We start from the raw sequence: 19718 nt of genomic DNA on the forward strand, positions 1-19718 counted from the left end.
TAGATATAAATAATTATTATATTTTATTAGATATAATAAAAGAATACTAAATAGTATTATACTTAAATGTCCTAAAAATTATTGGATATAATTATATAATATTTTTTATATAATAAAATTATGTATAACTATTTTAAATATAAAAATAAGTATATATTATATATGTTATCAAACATATATTTTATTATTTATTATATTAATTAAAAATGAAGTACTTCTACCTAAAAAATTTAGCAAGGACAGGGTGTAAGCAACGTCCGCTAGTCGAATGGGCGGGCGGATCCGATTTTTAGGTTAAAATTGCCGGCGTTTATTGTATGAAATCTAGCAGGGTTTATCTTTTAAGAAGAGAACTGTCTGTCTTGTTCTACTGTTCGTTTGATGGCGCGTCTTCTTGTAAAAACTCCTTATTTATATCTTCGTATTTTTATGGCATCTGGATGTTTCTCCGCTTGTAACTCTCACTGCTTCCCCGCGCTCTTCTCCAAGCCGAGGTTTCTTTTCCCTCTTTTTCTTCTTTCACTGTTTGTTTCTCGGGAAAGCTTAATATTTTCTTGTCTATTGTCATACTTCAGAATAAATGTTCCGGTGAGGAGGGTTTCAAATCAAGTTTGGATAGGAAAAAATGTTTTCCCACCGAGGGCATTCATGTCGTCTTCTATTACAACTGAAGCTTTTAAAGAAAGCCCCAGCTCAAAGCCTTATGGTTCCGAACAGATACAGGTAAGTTTTCTCCTTATCTTTTTTTTTTTTTTTTTCAATGGAGATTTATACGATTTTCCTGTATATTTAGGTTCTTGAAGGCTTAGAAGCTGTTAGGAAAAGGCCAGCTATGTACATTGGAAGCACAGGACCTCGTGGTTTGCATCATTTGGTAAGCTCTTTGTCAGGCATGTCTTAGTCAATAGAAACAAGGTTTGATAACTGTTTTGCTTCTTTAGGTTTATGAAATATTGGACAATGCTGTTGATGAGGCCCAAGCAGGGTATGCTTCAAAAATTGAAGTTGCATTGCTTCCAGATAATTCTGTGAGCATCACCGACAATGGTCGTGGGGTATGTAATGTGTTTCTTTATTGCTAAAGTGAATGGTTAATGTTTTCATTGTTTGGCAGATGTTTATTGAGATATCAAAGAAATAGCTGCTTGGCCCTTATGGGCTGGTCAAAGCAGAGGCAAGAAGACAACCAGTCAGGCTGGAGATTCTTTCTGTGGTTCCTTTTTGTGTTTTTTCATAATATTTTCTGTTTATTTATCACATTTATTTCTTTTAGTTGTATTTCCAATGTCTAGCAATTCCACTATGCTTGTTTTTCAACTTAACTCAATTTTGGTGCTGCAGTCAAAGTTGGGGGCATGTATGTTACAAGATAATAATACTGATGTGATATGATCTCATTGTGGTCTGTTTCTTGTGAAAAAGTATTTTCCATCACAATGTTATGGTCATTTTTAGGTACTTTTGGGTCATATTCTAATAATCAAATATTGTTACTTCTATATGATTTTTATCTACTTGTGCATAAGAAGCCGCAAAAGTATGCCTCCCATTAGTTTCCTAAGAGCATATTTAGTAAACATTCCTTTGTTTAATGTACCGTGCTGGTCATTATTGTTGTATACGAATGTATGTTTTGTATAATTTTACATAAAGCTTTGCATCATTTATTCTAGCTTTCACTGTGTTTTCCTTCCATTTCACTTCTTAGTTTTTTTAACTGTACATTACAGATTCCTGTTGACTTGCATCCTGTGACAAACAAATCTGCCTTGGAGACTGTATTGACGGTATTGTTGCTAAAAGATCATTTTCATTTTACCTTTCAACTAAGGATAACATCTGATCTCATTTTCTTTGTGACATGTGGCTAAATACTGTTCATGAATCCACAGACCTTTTCTATTAGGTATATTGTTTAATGAATGAATGAATGAATGAATATGCCATATTAGTTGGCATACATACCGTCTAATTGTCTAAATGATGTGCTTAATAATAGATATGGGGCACCAGATTTTTGCTTTGCTTGTTTGAAGCCTGAAATTTTTATTTTATTTTGTTTGGCACCTAGTTCATGCCAATGCTTTTTAGAGCCTTGGTCACCCCATAAATTTATAGCACCTAACCATCACTGTTTGGGAATGAATTGACCTGGTACTTGCTTCCTTTGTAAGATTGATAGTCATTCCTTGTATGATTGAACATTACTATCTAATTTATAAAGAACTTAAAATTTCATTGTTATTTTCTGTTTGGAATTATTATGGGGAATTAGCACTTAATATTTCAATTTTTTGATTGAATCTCATAATTTTGCCTTGTTTCATTCATACCTTTTCTAAGATATTGTTTTGTGTTGAATTTGGGAAGAACGTTGATCAAACGTTTTGGTGCTGATGGATCTAGATGATAGAGATGCCTGCAAGTTTTGGATGAAACTTGAATTTATATTTATTAGAGAATTTCTTTTCTCTTGATTTCAATATTTTTTTCATTATTGATAAACTATTATATTGTAATTTCTTTAATATGTTCAATTGCTCTATACTGTCATACTTTGCAGGTCTTACATGCTGGTGGAAAATTTGGTGGTTCTAGTAGTGGTTATAGTGTATCTGGTGGATTACATGGTGTGGGTTTGTCTGTTGTCAATGCCTTATCTGAGGTGTGTTTAATCCAACTTCAGACTTCTTTTGGTAGTTTTTTTGTTCTGTTTCTTTATTGCTATTCTATTGAATGTTTCTTATGTTTGTTGGACTGTCTAGTTGTGTGGTTCATTTTACTAATGTCCCTGGCATACTTCTAGATTGTTATACTTTTATTTTACTGGTAGGGGTCCACGCTTGACCTTTCCATTCCCTCAACTATTTTTGATGATGTGTTTGAAAATTATACTCTTCGAGAATTTTAGTAGTGTAACAGTTGTTTCAGATAATGGTGAAGTTGACCATCTATTGCCTCTGTGTGTGTGTGACAATTTTCAATGTTGATTGTCTTTCAAATTAAGGTCACTATATGTGGTTACTTTTTCCTTGTGACATGAATGCTGGGTATGAGCTTCTATAACGTTATTTTTTGTAATTCTATTATGTCTTGCTTACAGAAATTAGAAGTTACTGTTTGGCGTGAAGGAATGGAATACCAGCAAAAATATTCTCGTGGGAAGCCCATCACAACGCTGGCGTGTCATGTGCTGCCTGTTGATTCAGAGGATTGCCAGGGGACACGCATAAGATTTTGGCCTGATAAAGAAGGTTTTCTTGACTCTTTAATAAATTATATTCTTTCTCTAAATGATTTGGGTGTTACTTATACATTTGGTGATCAACATTTTTCTTTGTTGTTGGCTTTGAACCTCTTCTATAGTTTTCAGCGCTGCTATTCAATTTGACTACAATACAATAGCTGGAAGGATCAGAGAGCTTGCTTTTTTAAACCCAAAGGTGATGTTGTTGTTTAAAATTATGCCAACTATGGTCTTTTCATCTGCAGTAGTTGTTTCTGTAAGAAATAAATATTTGCCTATCTATTCTTAATTTGAAAAATTATTTTGGCCATTTATTATTTTATATTTCTCATAGCTGGCTGTCAATCTGAACTTTTTTTGTTTCCTTGCATCTTAAATGTTATTTTTTCTTCTCGCTTGATCACTGCAGCTTACAATCACTCTTAGGAAGGAGGACATGGACCCACAGAAGAACCTATATAATGAATATTTTTATGGAGGAGGTTTGGTGGAATATGTGAAATGGTTAAATGCTGAAAAGGTACATTTATTTTCCTATAATGCCTTTCCTTTGTAGATTGTATTGTTCCATGTCTTGTCAGGTATTGTTTAGTTTATTCTACTTTTGCTACTGGCTAAGTTCTTTTTCTTTTCATTTTATTAATGGAATTACAACTGACCAAACATTTTCAGCTGGAATTTTTTACATTCCCAAGTGGAGTACTAAACCTTTGCCATTATGATTTAATTCAAATCCTCATTTGTTAGGGAAATAATGTCTCAAAAAGAATCATTTTTGCTTGGACTCTTCTGAATGTAGCAATTGGTTTAATTTGATTGAAATGTTTTGAAAAATAATTTTTGGATTTATTCATAAAAAATATTCATAATTCTTAAATAAAATTTATTTTCTTTTTTTACATAATGTTTTACATTGAAAATAATTTGTCATTTTTATATCAAACCTGTTTTGGTTACTAAAATATCGAAATTGAACTAAAATTTTTGGATGATTTTATCACAAACCAAACATGTCTTTGTTCTTGTAAATGAGGAGACAATTTTAACCCAAGATTATATTCTAGTTCGAATCTCTTTGTACTTCAGCTAGCCAAATATGCCACATGCAATAATGATAGGCAAGAGTCTAGGTGCCAACAATGTAGCATATTTGGAAGATGGACACACATAATTGCGATTTTTACTATCTAATCTACGTATTTATATATAGGGCTGGTTGAGAATTATGATAATAGTGTAAGGAGATGAAAAGCTTCTACCGCATCTAAATAGTTTTAGTCATTAGTTTAAATAGTTTTGGATTTGTTAAGAGGTTGAGCTAAAGTGATCGAGTTGACTTCAAACACCCTTTGGTTTGAGTTTGGCTTAAATGAAAAATTGTTTGATTCAAGTTCAGTTCTAGTTTGTTGAACCAAAGTTAAAGGTAGTTTAAGTTTGATTCGGTCCCAAAATTCAAAGTTTGAAGCTCTGTGCTAGGTCAATATTCGAATTCGTACTCATTGATAAAACGATGTCATTTTACCTAATTATAGGTAAAATGACATCGTTTGGATAATTGTCTAACATCACTTGAATTGGACCATGAGCCAAGTTTGAACCAAATCAAGTCATCTTTTTGATTTGCTAGCTGAACTAAGTCAAATTTCCTTTACCTTGAGTTTGACTCAGTTTAAAAAATGAGCCAACCTTTTTGGCTTAAGTTTGACTTAAACGAATTCTATCCAAGCTGAGTTGACTTTCGAGACCGAGTTAGTGTGGCTTGGCTCCAGCCTTAGTGTTAGAAAAAGGGACTTTTCAGTTTTGGTTACAACTAAAGTCTCTTTGGTATCTTAGTTCCTTGATATCTTAGTTCCTTGGTAGAAGTTTTCTCTGCAACCCTATATGCTTGTGTTATTGTCTTTTCTTATTAATTTTATTGTCCTTTTAGTCTTGGGATTGAGGGGCTGGCTTGCTTATTCAAGTACAAGATTGATCGTAAGCACCATAGCTGTCGGCTAGTTTTTCTTGAGTTTGTGAGAATATGTTTGCATATGGAAATGTGGTGCCTAGAGAAAGCATTGAGACTCCCCTTTTTTTTTTTCTTTATTTGGATTGGAAAATTTATCTTGTGCATTTAATGATGACTGACCTTAAATGATCCAGAAACCACTTCATGAAGTTGTGGGCTTTAGAAAGGAAGTAGATGGAGTTACAATTGATTTAGCTCTACAGTGGTAAAAAACTCTCTCTCTCTCTCTCTCTCTCGTGGTTTTGCTGAATGTTTTCCTTTTCCTTAAGAAATCCTGTCTTCCTCACAATTATCAGTTAAAGAACGACATACAAAATTTACTTAAGTTGACATATGATGGATCTTCTATTATATCTGCATGTTGTGTGATTCATTCAAATAGGTATGGAGGGTTGCAGAAGTTGTAAAACAAAGGATATCATAGCAGGCATAAAATATACCTATTTCTATATTTTTTTATTTTTTACACCTACAAATTTATGAGATGCTATTCTTGTGTTTGGTATAGTTTTAAAAAGTTGTTATCTTCTATTTGAAATTTATGTTGGCCGTGGCTAATTATGTGGGCAATTTGTTATGTAGGACATACAGGAAGAATGCAAATGGCTATTTAGTCCCTGCCTTTTTATATTTAAGATTGAGTTCTCCTAAATAAATGAATTTTTTTATTTCATTGGTTTGTTTTTGATGTCATAATAGGTTCAAAAAATTACATAAAAAAATTATGTTTATTTTTTAGATAATTAAAAAAATAACATGAAATTTTAGTAGTCCTCCAGAGGAATTCCACTTGTTATGTACAAACTTTGATCATGGTTAAAATATAGGGATGGGAACGGGTCAGGCCTGGCTGGGGATCGCAATCCTTGTCATCATCCGTGTCCCTTAAAATATTAGGTAGCCACATCCCTGGCCTGACCTGAAATTCCAGAAAAATTAAAATTTTATATGTGATTATTTGAAATTCTAATTTTCTTTATTATACAATGAACTTAAAAGGAAATAATATATTCCATAAACCTTGAATCTTCCAAGATATTCTTCATAAAAAGTAAAACATTTAATGCTTTAAAGAAAAAAATAATTTGGTTAGAAATCTAATAAAATATTCCATAAATCATCAAAAAAAATATTTGTATTCATTCTTTTTCAAAGCTTCAAAGGAAATATAAGAATAAATTATGGATTTTAAATTTCATATGAGAAAAAGAAAAGAGAAGATACCTTTCTTTAAAGTTATAAAGAAATATACAACCAAATATGAATTATCTCATGTACCCTAAACAAAATATGAGCTTCATTTTAACTATTATGATAAACAAACTTTATGTACTGAACATATATAATCTTCAACTATAATAAATAGATGATATAAATTTCAATTTTTATGGAAGATATTGTTTGAGACAAAACATTTATTTTGTTTTACAATTTCTTCAAAAATATTTTGTTTAATTTCTTAAACATTTAGGAGTTATTGGCCCAAGGTGCGTCGACTCCCCGTCCCTGGCCTGTTTTTTGGCATTTCAACCATGGTCTGAACGGGGCGAGGGCCTGTCCCCATGGGGAATTTTGTCATCGCTATTAAAGAAATTGGAAACCTAAAATCATGATGATGGGAAATCCAAGTTTCTGAAAAATCTAAACTTCAATTTTCACAAACACCTTAGCTCTAATTTCTCAAGTTTTGCTTTTGCATGTAAAGAAAGTCGATTTGTATAGTAACCAAAGCTCTAGTTGTTGCAGAAATTACTATTCATATTATTGGTTGAAATTTTGATTTTTTCTTCAGTTTATTTTGCCACATTTCTTATAAAACAAAAGTGGTGCATAAATTTGGAGAATATTGTAGACTACCTTTAATTTTTCTACATTGATCATTTGGATGACACCTTTTGCACTTTTTTCTTACATTATTGTATCATGGACAACCCCTTGGCTCTATGTCCGTTATGCTGTTTTATGTGGTTGATGAGTAAAATAGTAATTTTGGTCTTATAAGAAAGTGTTTGGGTATAACTTTAGTCTTATAGGAAAGTGATTTGCTTTGCAAACCTAACTGCAAAGTAACAGGTTTAGCACAAAGGTTATCTTTGATTATTTTTTTTTAAATTTTGAGGGTCCAATTAATAACACAAAGGGTTACCCATGATAGAGTTTCAGACTTTGAGGGTAGTCTATGATAAAAAGTGCGGAAGTTATCATTCGAATGACAAATTTGGAAACCTTAAAGGGCAGTCTATAATAATTTCCTTTATTAATTCTTTGTGGGCATCAGCCATTGATTAAATTTTTTGAGTCATTACTTTGTAAGGTTCCCTTATTAATTCTTTGTGGGCATCAGCCATTGATTAAATTTTTTGAGTCATTACTTTGTAAAAACCTTACAAAGAGATTGTTTTGGATAAGGTATTGAAGTTCATGATCCTTAATCTGAAATCAAAAGCCTTGAAATGTTTCATAGTCCTTGAGTTGATGATGTGATATGAACCCAATAAAAAAGCAAACTTCTGCTCATTTAAAGAATCTGTATGTCATAATGAGAACCCCAAGATCAGTTTGACTCTAAGGTCAAAGTGACAACAATCTAATGAAAAAAAATTGACTGAAACAAGTAATAACTAGACATAAACATTGAAATTCCAAAATAAAACATTTCCTCAAATAAATATAAAGCTCCGTATTTTGATTTTGAATGTTTAATTCTTTTTTTCCTTTTTTTTAACAAAACATCTTTTAAATATAACTGCCACATTCTTTAAAAGTTCTGTAATTAGAAGATCATTTCTAGATTTAGAAGTACAAAATATAGTTTGTTGTTATCACTTGAAAAATAGTGTTATTGTTTTAATATATTTTAAATAAAATTATTAACTGTCTTAAAATATCAGTGAGTGGTCGCAGTTATTTGATTTTGTTATTGTTTCTTGCACTACTAGGTGTTCTGATGCATATTCAGATACGATGCTGGGGTATGCTAACAGCATACGTACTGTTGATGGTGGCACACATATTGATGGTGTTAAGGCTTCATTGACAAGAACTCTCAATAATCTAGGGAAGAAATCAAAAATTGTCAAGGTGTGTTTTCTAGTTGTGTTCTTCAATATTTATCTGTTGTCTTTAATTGTCAGAATAGCTGGAAGAATTTGAATAATTGCGGCCAAAAAGGGACAAGAAAAGGGATATGACTTTTGATTATATGCTTTAGCCATCTCTGCCCTTGATTAAGTGTTTTGAAGTCCCAACTTTTCGAGTTGCAAATGTTGGGAAGAGATTTAGTGGGAGAACATTCCTCTTACTGAGGAAAATTGAATATGCATTGCAAGAAGAAAATCTGATAAGCGTCTGTCCAGTGCATGCAAACATTAATTGTGACATGAACACGACAAGGATAAAAGCGATCATCATTTTCATTGTGGTAATGGTTCTTTTCCAGGATAAGGATATTAGTTTAAGCGGTGAACACGTTAGGGAGGGATTGACATGCATTATCTCAGTCAAAGTTCCAAATCCAGAGTTTGAAGGGCAAACAAAGGTATTTTCTTGTTCACGATAATTCCTCCAGTACTCGTGTATCAGGTTGTTATGATGCTTTGGCCAATTTGATACTAGCATTGGCAATTGCTCCTTTCATTGATGATGCCTGACATTGATGGCTTTATATCACTGAAAGACAAGGTTGGGAAATCCAGAGGTGCGGAAAGTGGTTGATCAGTCTGTTCAGGAGTACCTTACTGAATTTTTGGAGTTGCATCCAGATGTACTTGACTCAATCCTTTCTAAGTCTTTAAGTGCTCTCAAGGTATCCCTTATCCCTTTTGTAATTCAAATTATCTCTGTTTCAATTTCAATGTAAACTTCGAAGTTTTCTTAATAGTTTTTGCTCCATAATTTAGGCGGCTCTGGCAGCAAAGAGGGCAAGGGACTTGGTGAGGCAAAAGAGTGTATTGCGGTCATCATCTCTTCCAGGAAAATTGGCTGATTGCTCATCCACAAATCCTGAAGAATCTGGTTTGTATTGAATTCACTTTTACGTTTATGGAAGGACACTATTTGCAATTTATAGTTACATAGTTATAGGTAATTAGATACTTACAATCTTCATTTTGTGATTCTACTTCTATTGTTTACTGTCTAACTGGTGTTGTTCGATCAAAAATTTATTATATGAATTGATATTATCAAGATAATGAACAGCTTGCTTAGTTGGAAGAACTGTTTTTATGCATTTTTTTTTATCTGTCCTGTATACTCTTATATCTTTTTCTATATTCTCATAGTTCCAACTCGGAATTTTTTTGCTGATCCTGAGTTTTTCTTAGTGGATACACTATTCTTTTGCATATCTTCATGTATAGCTGCTATTGGAATCTAGAATCTATCCATCTAGAAAAATATTTTCTTATTACTTGTTTCAGTTGGACTTTATTCTTAGCAGAAGTTTCTATTTCTCTTTTGTTTAGGACTAGCCGCTCTAAATAGGGCCCTGGTATATAGTTTTATGTAGACTTGATGATTATTGAATGATGAAAATATGAGTCACCCTAATTTATCTACTTCATGCTCATGCTTGTTGGTATTCTCCTTATTCTTGTTCTCTAGATTATCCCGTCTTCCTTGCATAGTCCTTGAGTTGATTATTTCTTTCTTGTCAAGTCACCAAATGAAGTGCTAAAGAGCACTTGTTCAAATTGTGCGATTTTCTTTCCTCTTCCAGAGGCAACTACTTCACCCATAATTTTGAAGCCTTTAAACAAGCCAGGGTATTAAAAAATGAAGAAATGTTCAGATGTTAGCCAGCGATTCACAAGAGCCCTAGGTGACTAAAAATATATTAGCTTCTAAACAAGCTCTGGCCCATTGAAGCTACTAAAGACAGAAGGAATAAGTGATTAGAGCTCTCAACCCTTTTTCTAGACATCATATACCAGGAAGGAGATAGATTCAACGTAGGATATTTTAGTTGGATCACTTGCTGGCATTGATTTTCCATGAACCAAAGCCCACCAAAGAGTTGTAACATGGACAGAAACTAAGTCTTCCAAGTTTCATCAAAAGGTTTAGAATCACTAATGGATTGTATGGAATTTTGGCATGAGGGTTTTTTTTTCTCCAACAGTTTTATGGCTATTGCATAAACACCAATCATGTCTGCTTCTGTACTTGTGTGAGTTTATTCCATATTTAACTTTTGACATGATGTTTGTGGATTGCCTTTTGTCAATGTCTTCTATAGATTTTTTGGGGTGTCAAGATGTCTTATATATCTCTTCTGGTAGCTGTTTTGTGTGATACACCAACTTTTATTTATTTCATCATGCATTTATTTAATGGAAAACTATCACTGCTCAATTTTGATTCCAATAAATGTTGGTCTTAAAGTGAAAATTCAGGGTGACAAATGTTGTGAAAAACATGTTATGTTATTCATCTTTGAAAATTACAATGTTTCATTATGGAATTTTGACATATTCTTAGTTGTGATTTTGTGACTCATTACCCAATGTTTGCAGAAATTTTTATTGTTGAAGGGGATTCTGCTGGTGGAAGTGCAAAACAAGGCCGTGATAGACGCTTTCAGGTATTACTAAAGGCATAACATATGAATGGTAGTTGGGAAGAAATAATGGTTTTCTCTTCAAGTTCCTGCACCCTCTGATTTCCTTTTAAATAATTTGTAGTCTTCTATCTGATTTTGTTCTTTTATGCCACCTGTGTCTCTGTTTATTCCTTTTTTCTTGTATTTCCTTTTATCTATAGTTCTTCCTCTTGCTGTACATCACCAACGCTGTGTAATGGTCTTTCAGTGGATGCAAGAAATAATACTTTTGATAGCAAGTAGTTTGTGTGCATTTTTTAAAAAATAAAATAAAATTGGCTAGCTAAGAATTCCTGAGAAAAAGAAATTATTACCGTTACTAGTGGTTTCCATTACAATCCAAAAATCGAGACCAAACACCATTACACCTAATATACATTTATAGAATCATTTTCTCACTTTAGCTTTTTATTTCAGTTGCTGTTAGCGTAACCCATAAAGGTTGGAATGAATCTGTTTTCTTGAATGAGGATGTGGAATTCTGTTGTGGTGCAGATAAAAGGTTTTTGTTTGAAAACAATAATTAATACTGTAATGGAGACTCCTTCAATAGTATTGTGCAATATAGAGAGAATTGATAAAATCTGGAGTGTGATCTTAGCACGCATTTTTTTATTACTGTTCCATTTGCTTGTTGGTTTATTCTATATATTCATTGAAACAGGAGGACCTGATGTGTGCAGCTTATGAATAAGCTAATTTTCCACGAGTGGGCATGCAGTCTTTTAACTACTCATTCTTCAGATTGGATGCTCTATTGATTACATCAATTACCCTGACTCATGTTCATCAATAATGCCATTTTTATAAACCTCTTTTGTATGTCTGTTTTTTGGTTGTGCCAACATAAATTCTCGCTTTTAGCTTGCACAATGCAGTGGATGTAGTCAACTTTCTATGTATTTTAACAGTATCTTTTCAGGTTCATCTTATTACAACAAAAGAGTGTGTGTGTGTAACATGGTTAACGGGTACATTTTTGCACAGGCTATTCTGCCTTTGAGAGGAAAGATTTTGAATGTTGAGCGAAAGGATGAGGCAGCAATGTACAAGAATGAAGAAATTCAAAATCTAATTCGTGCTCTTGGACTTGGAGTTAAAGTAAAGACCTTTTTTGTTAGTTTTATTTTGTGTATTGGTTGATCTGTTTATCTGGCTTAACCACTTGATGTATATGTGGTGTTTAAAATCTTCTCGTTTTAGGGAGAAGATTTTAAAAAAGAGGCTCTACGTTATCACAAAATCATCATTTTGACAGATGCTGATGTAGATGGTGCTCATATCCGAACTTTGCTATTGACATTTTTCTACAGATATCAGGTAGATAATGGTGAAAGTTGTATTCTAGATTACAATAAAGAAGAAAGAATGAAATCCTGCTTTCTAATGCATGAAGTTTAGAAGAAAAGTTAAAATGTTATTCTTGGTTGCAGAAAGCCTTATATGATGAAGGTTGCATTTACGTTGGAGTTCCACCTTTTTACAAGGTTTGATTAGGAACAGTTTGTTGTTTTTTGTGGACTTGTCCATTCTTGTATTCTTGTATAATTTTGTTTCCTAGCCTTAGTAAGATGTATCCAAAATGATGCCAAAAGAACAATTTTTTCAGTTTGCACTTCATCTTTTGTTGAAATGACTAGGTTGAGATGGGAAAGCAAGTACATTACTGCTATGATGATGCAGAACTAAAGAAGCTCCGGAGTTCCTTCTCATCAAATGTTTCATACAATATTCAGAGGTTCAAGGGTATGATAAATAGGATAATTTTTGCAGTTGACAATTGCATGGAAAATCAATAAAGTACCTTAATTGCTTGTACAAATAAAACCTGATACTTACTGTATAATATATTAAATAATTCAAAATAGGGATGGGGATTCTGACAGAAAGTTGATATTATTTTATTTTTCACTTTATCGACTGTCTAGACTTTTTAGCAAATGCCTCTTTGAACTTATGACAGTAATGAATGGCAAGCCGTTCATGGGCAGACTGTTAATCTCAACTGTACACTGAAAGTGTGTTTGCATAAGAAATTTTATTTAAGTTTTAATAACCATTTAGTGCATCATGGGTGCAATGAAGGATTGGGAGAGATGATGCCTGCACAACTGTGGGAAACAACGTTGGACCCACAACAAAGACTGCTGAAGCAACTGGTGGTTGAGGATGCAGCAGAAGCAAATGTTGTTTTCTCCTCCCTTATGGGTGCCCGGGTAAGTAGATTGACTTGGAAACTATTGCAGTTTGAGAAACTGTGGATGATATTGTTGTACTCCCTTTGCTTCGTTTTTGGGGCTGGGGTTGGAATATGCAAGATCTATAAAAGAATCCTCCCCTAGAGAGTTTATTTGCTATTGAACATCATCATACAACACTTATTTAGCTTTTGGCATTAACAATGTAAGTGTACATTGTTCTTACTTGTATTCTTGTTTTTAGGTCGACACTCGGAAGGAACTCATCCAGAATTCTGCAAACTTGATTAGTCTGGATCAGCTTGATATTTAGGGTATCATTTTGGACAAGTTTTTGTATTGTGTGAACCACTGATACACTAGCAGTAGATTAGTAAGAAAGATAGATGATTCCAATTTATTCTGTGAAAGAAAGAAAGGGAGGAGGATATGTAGGCTTTAGGTTCATTCAACTTCTCGTGAGAATTTTGTTATTTTCTTCAGAAACATAAATGTGAAATTTCTTATTTTAGCAATTTGTCATTCAACATCAATAATTTAATAGTTGTATTGGATTTAATTTCAACACAAAATTTTGTAAAACAAAATGTAATTGATTGTTATATAAATTCAGAAAAAGATAGATAAATAAAGAATAAGTCATTGAAATTTGAGGAAAAAAATTTATTTCCGTAATAGATGGGCTGTTAAATATTTAAGCATTTCAAACGCTTAGATGGAGAGTTTTAGGGATGTGTCTATTTAGATAAATATGAAAGTAAATAGCATCATTTTTTTTTAATTTTTATTTTTTATAGTGTAGATACTTTTAAATATATAATTAAAAAAACAATTAATATATAATTATATAATTGAATAATTTTAAATTAAAGATAAAATCATATTTAATTATACAATAACTTATTAGCTGTGTATTCAATTGTGAATTCAAATATGTGTAGATATAATATTAATCTTTTTGTTTTAATCAAGTGTAACATAAAATTTTGATGATAATGACGATATCTAGAATAAATTATATTTTATTATTATAAATCCTTAGTTATAATGTTAATTATAACAATGTTATCAAAATCGGAGTAGATTGGTCAATTTAACCAAAAAGTAATTTGTAATTTAGTTTGATTTTTATTTAATTATTAACCAAACTAAAAAGTTAGTCAAACCCAATGAAAACCGGATAATTGGAAAAAATTGTTTAAACTCCAAAAAATTAGGTCATGTAACTTGATTGCTTACATATTATAATATATTTAATATTAAAATTTAAAATTTAAAGTCAACATAAAACTTAAAAGTTTTAAAGTTTAGAACTATAATCAAACTTCTCCCCAAATATGAATACATGTTTCTCATTTCTCAAGAGCGAAATGTGATTAATATAGAAATTTTAGTTTATAAAAATTCTTTTACATACTTGATTTTAAATGCAGTAGGGCTTATATATATGTGTGTGTGTGTGTGTGTGGTGTGTATGTATATAAATAAATGCATTTCTGCCATATCCAAGATAGATAAAGAAAAAGCTCTCATGATAGAAGTCTTCTTCATTGATTGTGTTGTGCTCACACTTTTGTGTGTATAATCCCTTATCCTATTCATTCATAGCTAGTACCCAAGCCACATTATAACCAAATAAAAGACCTATTGATTCTTTAAGATGTTGCATCTATATTAGTGAAGATAGGTTGCACGGTTTTGTCTATGGGATTTGATTTGCATAGCCCTTAGAGACCATGGTGGTTATTGAGTACATACTGGAAGATTGGATGAAGAGAATATATGCAAAACAAACATGCATGTTAAGAGAGAAAGAATCAAAACACACATCTGCAAATGAGAGAAAAGATAAGCATTTTACCTATTTCTTTGCCTTCTATATGGATATAGGATGATGGAATGAGTTTTCCACTTGCAAGAGCTCCGAAGAAAGTCCACTACCAAACCTTTCCAAGCCTTGGCCAAATATGGAAGAGAGAATGGAGAGAGTTTGCAACTTTAGTGAGAGAGTTTCACTTTTAGAAATGGACTAACCCTGATTTTAAATGAACTAATTTCATTATTTTATAATGGCGGTTCATTGTGGCTTTCTGAAATTCTACATTTGGCCCACTTGAATGTTGATTTGAAGATTTGCCATGCATGCATATATATATATATATAATATTTTAGCCACATTAATTCTATCTCACTAACACCTTAACTTTTAAGATGTTAATTTTGCACCCATATAATATTTTATATAATTTTTATTATCTTTCAAAAGGTGCTAACCAACCCCAGATAATTAATTCTCCCTTTTGTAAGCTTGGTTTATTGGTGTGACTTTTTAGCTTCATCGTAACATAGAAGTGAGTTCCTTTTCAGATGATCTGAAAGTATATTTGAAAACTCAATGATTATGATAAATATCTAGTAATGTCTCATAACCCTTAAACCACGATGAAGAAATATTCCATCGAACCTAATATCTCTGATCGTATGTTATGTGTAGATAATATCCTTCTATTGTCCAATCCAGATCGATTTTAGACTCATGGATCATCAAAGTCTTAATTTTTTTTTTCACGAATCATCAATTTAAATATTCAAAACATATCATTAGGAACATCCTTTGTATGACCTACATTATACTTTAACACGAGATTTTGATTTCTAATATTTATCAATGTTCACTCTAAAACTCAGATCCAAATCGAATTAATAGATATTCAGAATTCAATACTTTTCGAGTCAACAGATCTTATCTTGATCATCATTTGTCTCTATGTACAAATAACACATGAGCAATATGATTTCTTGTATGGAATGTGGTTAACCTCGTATTTATACACCATATGAACTACGCGTATCCGTATCAGATTTGATCATCATGTCTCAGGTCAAATGATTACTTTGCATACTAGTATGATCATATGATAAGTTATTGACTAAAATTTAATGATTATGCGACTTATCATTATTGGTTATATTCAAAAAATGGTTCTTTAGCTGTTAATCTATACTAATACTCTAATGACATGACCATCATCGTCACCCATACTAATGCCATCTCATCATATTCAATGAAGATATTCAATATACCTATTATATGATATAATTGCCCAAGTTATATCATGTTTGTAAGAAACAATTTGGTGATTAAGTTTGTATTAAGTGGATCATTCGGACAGTTAATACATATACTTTATATTGTTGCAAATAAAGGAAATAACTTATGCATATAAATAAAAGAACTACTTCTTTATTGATAAAATATTTAGAAGATTATATACAAGATGAAATACCCTAAAACCGACAACACGAATGATTTTTAAGGCATACACTAACAAAACTTCTACTTACACTAGAGCTATTCATTGTTGTATTGAATACCTATCTTCTTAAGATAATGGTCTTCACTTTAGTCAGTAGGTCAACAATATTCTCTGCTGATGGTATTTTCTAAATTATGATCTCTTCAGTTCTAATGAATTCTTTTAAACTATGATATTTTCGCTGAATTTGTTCATATATAAACTTGTGCACCATACAACCTCTTTTGCAGCTTCTGAAGGAACAATATATTCAAACTTTTGTAGTGGAGTTAGCTATGGTTGGTTGTTTGGAACTCTTCTAACTAACTGCACCTCCATTACAAATAAAAATTAACCTTTGACTAGAAATCAAAGTTTGAGTATCCCTGAATATTTAACTCTAAACACCCATAACTTAAAACAAGATCCTTAGTCCTTCTTAAGTATTTAAAGATTGATTTTATAGTTGACTAATGTTTCTCCCCTAGATTGACTTGATATTTGCTTGTAACACTTACAACAAATGTTATATTAGGTCTTCTATATGGCATTATGTACATGAGTCCACCTATAGTTAAAGCATAAGGCATATTACACATCTGTTGTAGCCCTTTATCAGTCTTTAAACTCGTAACTTTAAAAAGTAAAGACTGTGAGTGAAGGGCAAAAGTCCTCTTTCTGAGTTTTCTATATTGAACCTTTTCAATAATTTTTCTATGTATAATTTTTGGGATAATCTAATTATCCTTTTTGTTCTATCTCTATAGATACGAATTCTAAGGACATATATAACACTTCCCAAATCTTTCATTGAGAAGGTTCTAGATAACCAGATCTTGACCTTATTTATCATGCTAATGTCATTACCCATTAGTAATATGTCATTTACATACAATATGAGAAATGTAATGGCATGATTCTTAACCCATTTGTAAACATACGCTTTATCTAGCTTATTTTCAAAAATAAACGATTTGATTGTTTCATTGAATCAGATGTTCTAACTTCTAGAAGCTTGTTTCAGTCTATAAATGGATTGATGCAACTTGCATACCTTATGTCTTTTGGAAGCGAAAAAAAAACCTATAGGTTGTTCCATAGATATGTTTTCCTTAATGAATCCATTCAGGAATGTTGTTTTGATGTCCATTTGCCAAATTTTATAATCATGGTATGTTATGATAACTAGCATTATTCGGATGGATTTAATCATAGCCACAGGCAAAAAAGTTTCCTTATAATTCAACCCTTGTTTCTGAGTATAACCCTTTGCTACTAGTCGTGTTTTATAAGTCTCCACCTGTTCAGCCTTACCAATCTTTCTCTTGAAAACCCATTTATAGCTAATAGAAACAATTCCTTCTGGTAGATCAACAAGTGTTTAGAATTGATTAGTGTGCATGGATTCTATTTCAAAATTCATTACTTCTAATCATCTATTTGAATCAATATCCAGTATTGCTTCCTTATAGCTTCTAGGATCATCATTATGATTTATTTCTCCCACTAAGTAAGATTCAAAATCTTGTTCATGAAGAAATTTGTATCTTTCTAGAGGTTTGGATACTCTAGAAGATCTTCAAACTGGAATTGGTATATCAAATATAGAGGTCTGTTGAGAGAACTCTCCTAGCGATCTGAGGCTCTTTGAAATTTTCTTTGAGCTCTATTATTCTGCCCACACCTCTTTTTTACAAGAACTCATTCTCCAAGAAGTGTGCATTTATGTTGATTGAAATTCTTTAATTAGTCAAGAAGTAAAAGTAATATCCTAAACAATCTTTAAGATATCCTATGAACCGAGCCTTTTCAAACTTGATGTCTAGATCAGTTTTAATTAATTTAACATAAGCTAGACATACTCAAATTTTAAGATAATTGACATTAGAAGGCTGACCATACCATATCTCATATGATGTTTTCTGAACTGATCTGGACGGTGCTTTGTTTAGAATATCTGCAACGGTAAGCAATGCATATCCCAATAATAATGTCGGTATGTCTGTAAAACTTACCATGAATCATACCATATCTACTAAGGTATGATTCCTCATTTCTGATACACTATTGTGTTGTGGTGTGTACGGAGGAGTTGTTTAGGATATGATTCCATTTTCCTTCAAGTAGTCTCGAAATTCCATACTCAAATGTTCAGCTCCATGATTTGATTGTAGGGCCTTAATATTCACCTCCAATAGTTCTTTGGATTTTCCCTTTTTACTTTTAAAAGGTGATTTGGTTAATTTTCCTTGAAGATGGGTTTCATAAGTTGGATAGGGTTCAGAACCTAATAAATTTAAAATTCTACTTGTTTCCAATCTCATTATCCTATTATATCCTATGTGACCAAACAATGATACCAAAATAACCTTGGATCGTGACAAAATTTATAATATTTAGAACATTTAGCTTCAAAACTTACAAACCATTTGTATTTATTGCTTTGCTAACTAAAAAATTTCCAAAATGAATCAAACATTTATTACCATTGAACTGCACATTGTAACCATTTTTACATAAGACAGATACATAAATTATATTTCTAGTAGCTTTAGCAAAATACAAAACTTTGTACAATTTTAAAAGATGTCTTTATGGAAGCTTCAAAAAACGATCCCCTATAGCTTCAACTACAACTTTTGCTCCGTTGGCCATCTTCAAAATGACTTCACTCTTGGATAGTATATAATTATTTTGCAGGTCCTACAATGACATACATATTTGAGATGTAGCTGTTGAATCTAATATCTAGATTCGATCATTTGAATTAATATTTAACTCAAATTCTATCACAAATGAAAGAAATATACTTGCTTTCTTTTCCTTCAAAATCTAAAGGTATAGAGGATAATTCCTCTTCTAGTGTCCGTCCTTGTTGTAGTGGAAGCACTACTCCTTTGCCTTGGCCTTTTTTGTATTGGGTTAATCTTTCCTAAAGTTCTTTTTCTTTGGTCTAACTTTTGGACCTTTCTGAGGTTGTTTGTGTTTCATTTTTGCTCAACTTGTGGAGACAACGTTAACTTCCCCATGCCCTTTCCCTTGCTTATAAAATTCCTAAATCTCATTTAAAAGCTCTGGAAGTGTGCATTCGATTCTAATCAAATTGTAATTTGTTATAAATGACTTATAACTATTTGGGAGGGATATGGTCATCTGGAATCACAACCTTATAGACATTTAGTTGCTCCAAAATATTTATCATCCTAAAGATATAGTCATCTGGAGGCATTCCTTCCCTTAGTCTCATTCCAAAAAGTGTCGCACATAGATCGTACTTAACCACTCGTGAGTTCTCACCATACAACTCTTGTAAGACCATAAGTATATCGTACACAATTTGCATGTTTTCATGCTTTGTTTGAAGCTC

At 32.0% G+C, this 19718-nt stretch overlaps 1 protein-coding gene across 1 annotated transcript; it reads left to right on the forward strand.

The window, feature by feature from the left end:
• Window positions 1–245: 245 nt before the first annotated feature.
• On the forward strand, window positions 246–13570 carry LOC123198191 (DNA gyrase subunit B, chloroplastic/mitochondrial-like). Its single transcript, XM_044612845.1, has 21 exons — window positions 246–494; window positions 576–723; window positions 794–874; window positions 942–1055; window positions 1731–1787; window positions 2564–2665; window positions 3104–3254; window positions 3367–3443; window positions 3657–3767; window positions 5390–5460; window positions 8195–8336; window positions 8695–8793; window positions 8932–9060; window positions 9155–9269; window positions 10772–10839; window positions 11845–11958; window positions 12061–12177; window positions 12291–12344; window positions 12498–12603; window positions 12943–13073; window positions 13300–13570. The coding sequence occupies exons 1-21, from the start codon at window positions 382–384 to the stop codon at window positions 13366–13368; spliced, it is 2169 nt and encodes a 722-aa protein (XP_044468780.1). The 5' UTR covers window positions 246–381; the 3' UTR covers window positions 13369–13570.
• The last annotated feature ends 6148 nt before the right edge of the window (window positions 13571–19718 follow it).

Source organism: Mangifera indica, chromosome 15 (assembly GCF_011075055.1).
Source record: "Mangifera indica cultivar Alphonso chromosome 15, CATAS_Mindica_2.1, whole genome shotgun sequence".
Taxonomy (NCBI): domain Eukaryota; kingdom Viridiplantae; phylum Streptophyta; class Magnoliopsida; order Sapindales; family Anacardiaceae; genus Mangifera; species Mangifera indica.

Coding starts and splice junctions, on each gene's coding strand:
- LOC123198191 (XM_044612845.1), top strand. CDS start 382: ATGGCGCGTCTTCTTGTAAAAACTCCTTATTTATATCTTCGTATTTTT. Junction 724..793: donor ATGGTTCCGAACAGATACAG/GTAAGTTTTCTC, acceptor CTGTATATTTAG/GTTCTTGAAGGCTTAGAAGC. Junction 11,959..12,060: donor CTCTTGGACTTGGAGTTAAA/GTAAAGACCTTT, acceptor TTCTCGTTTTAG/GGAGAAGATTTTAAAAAAGA.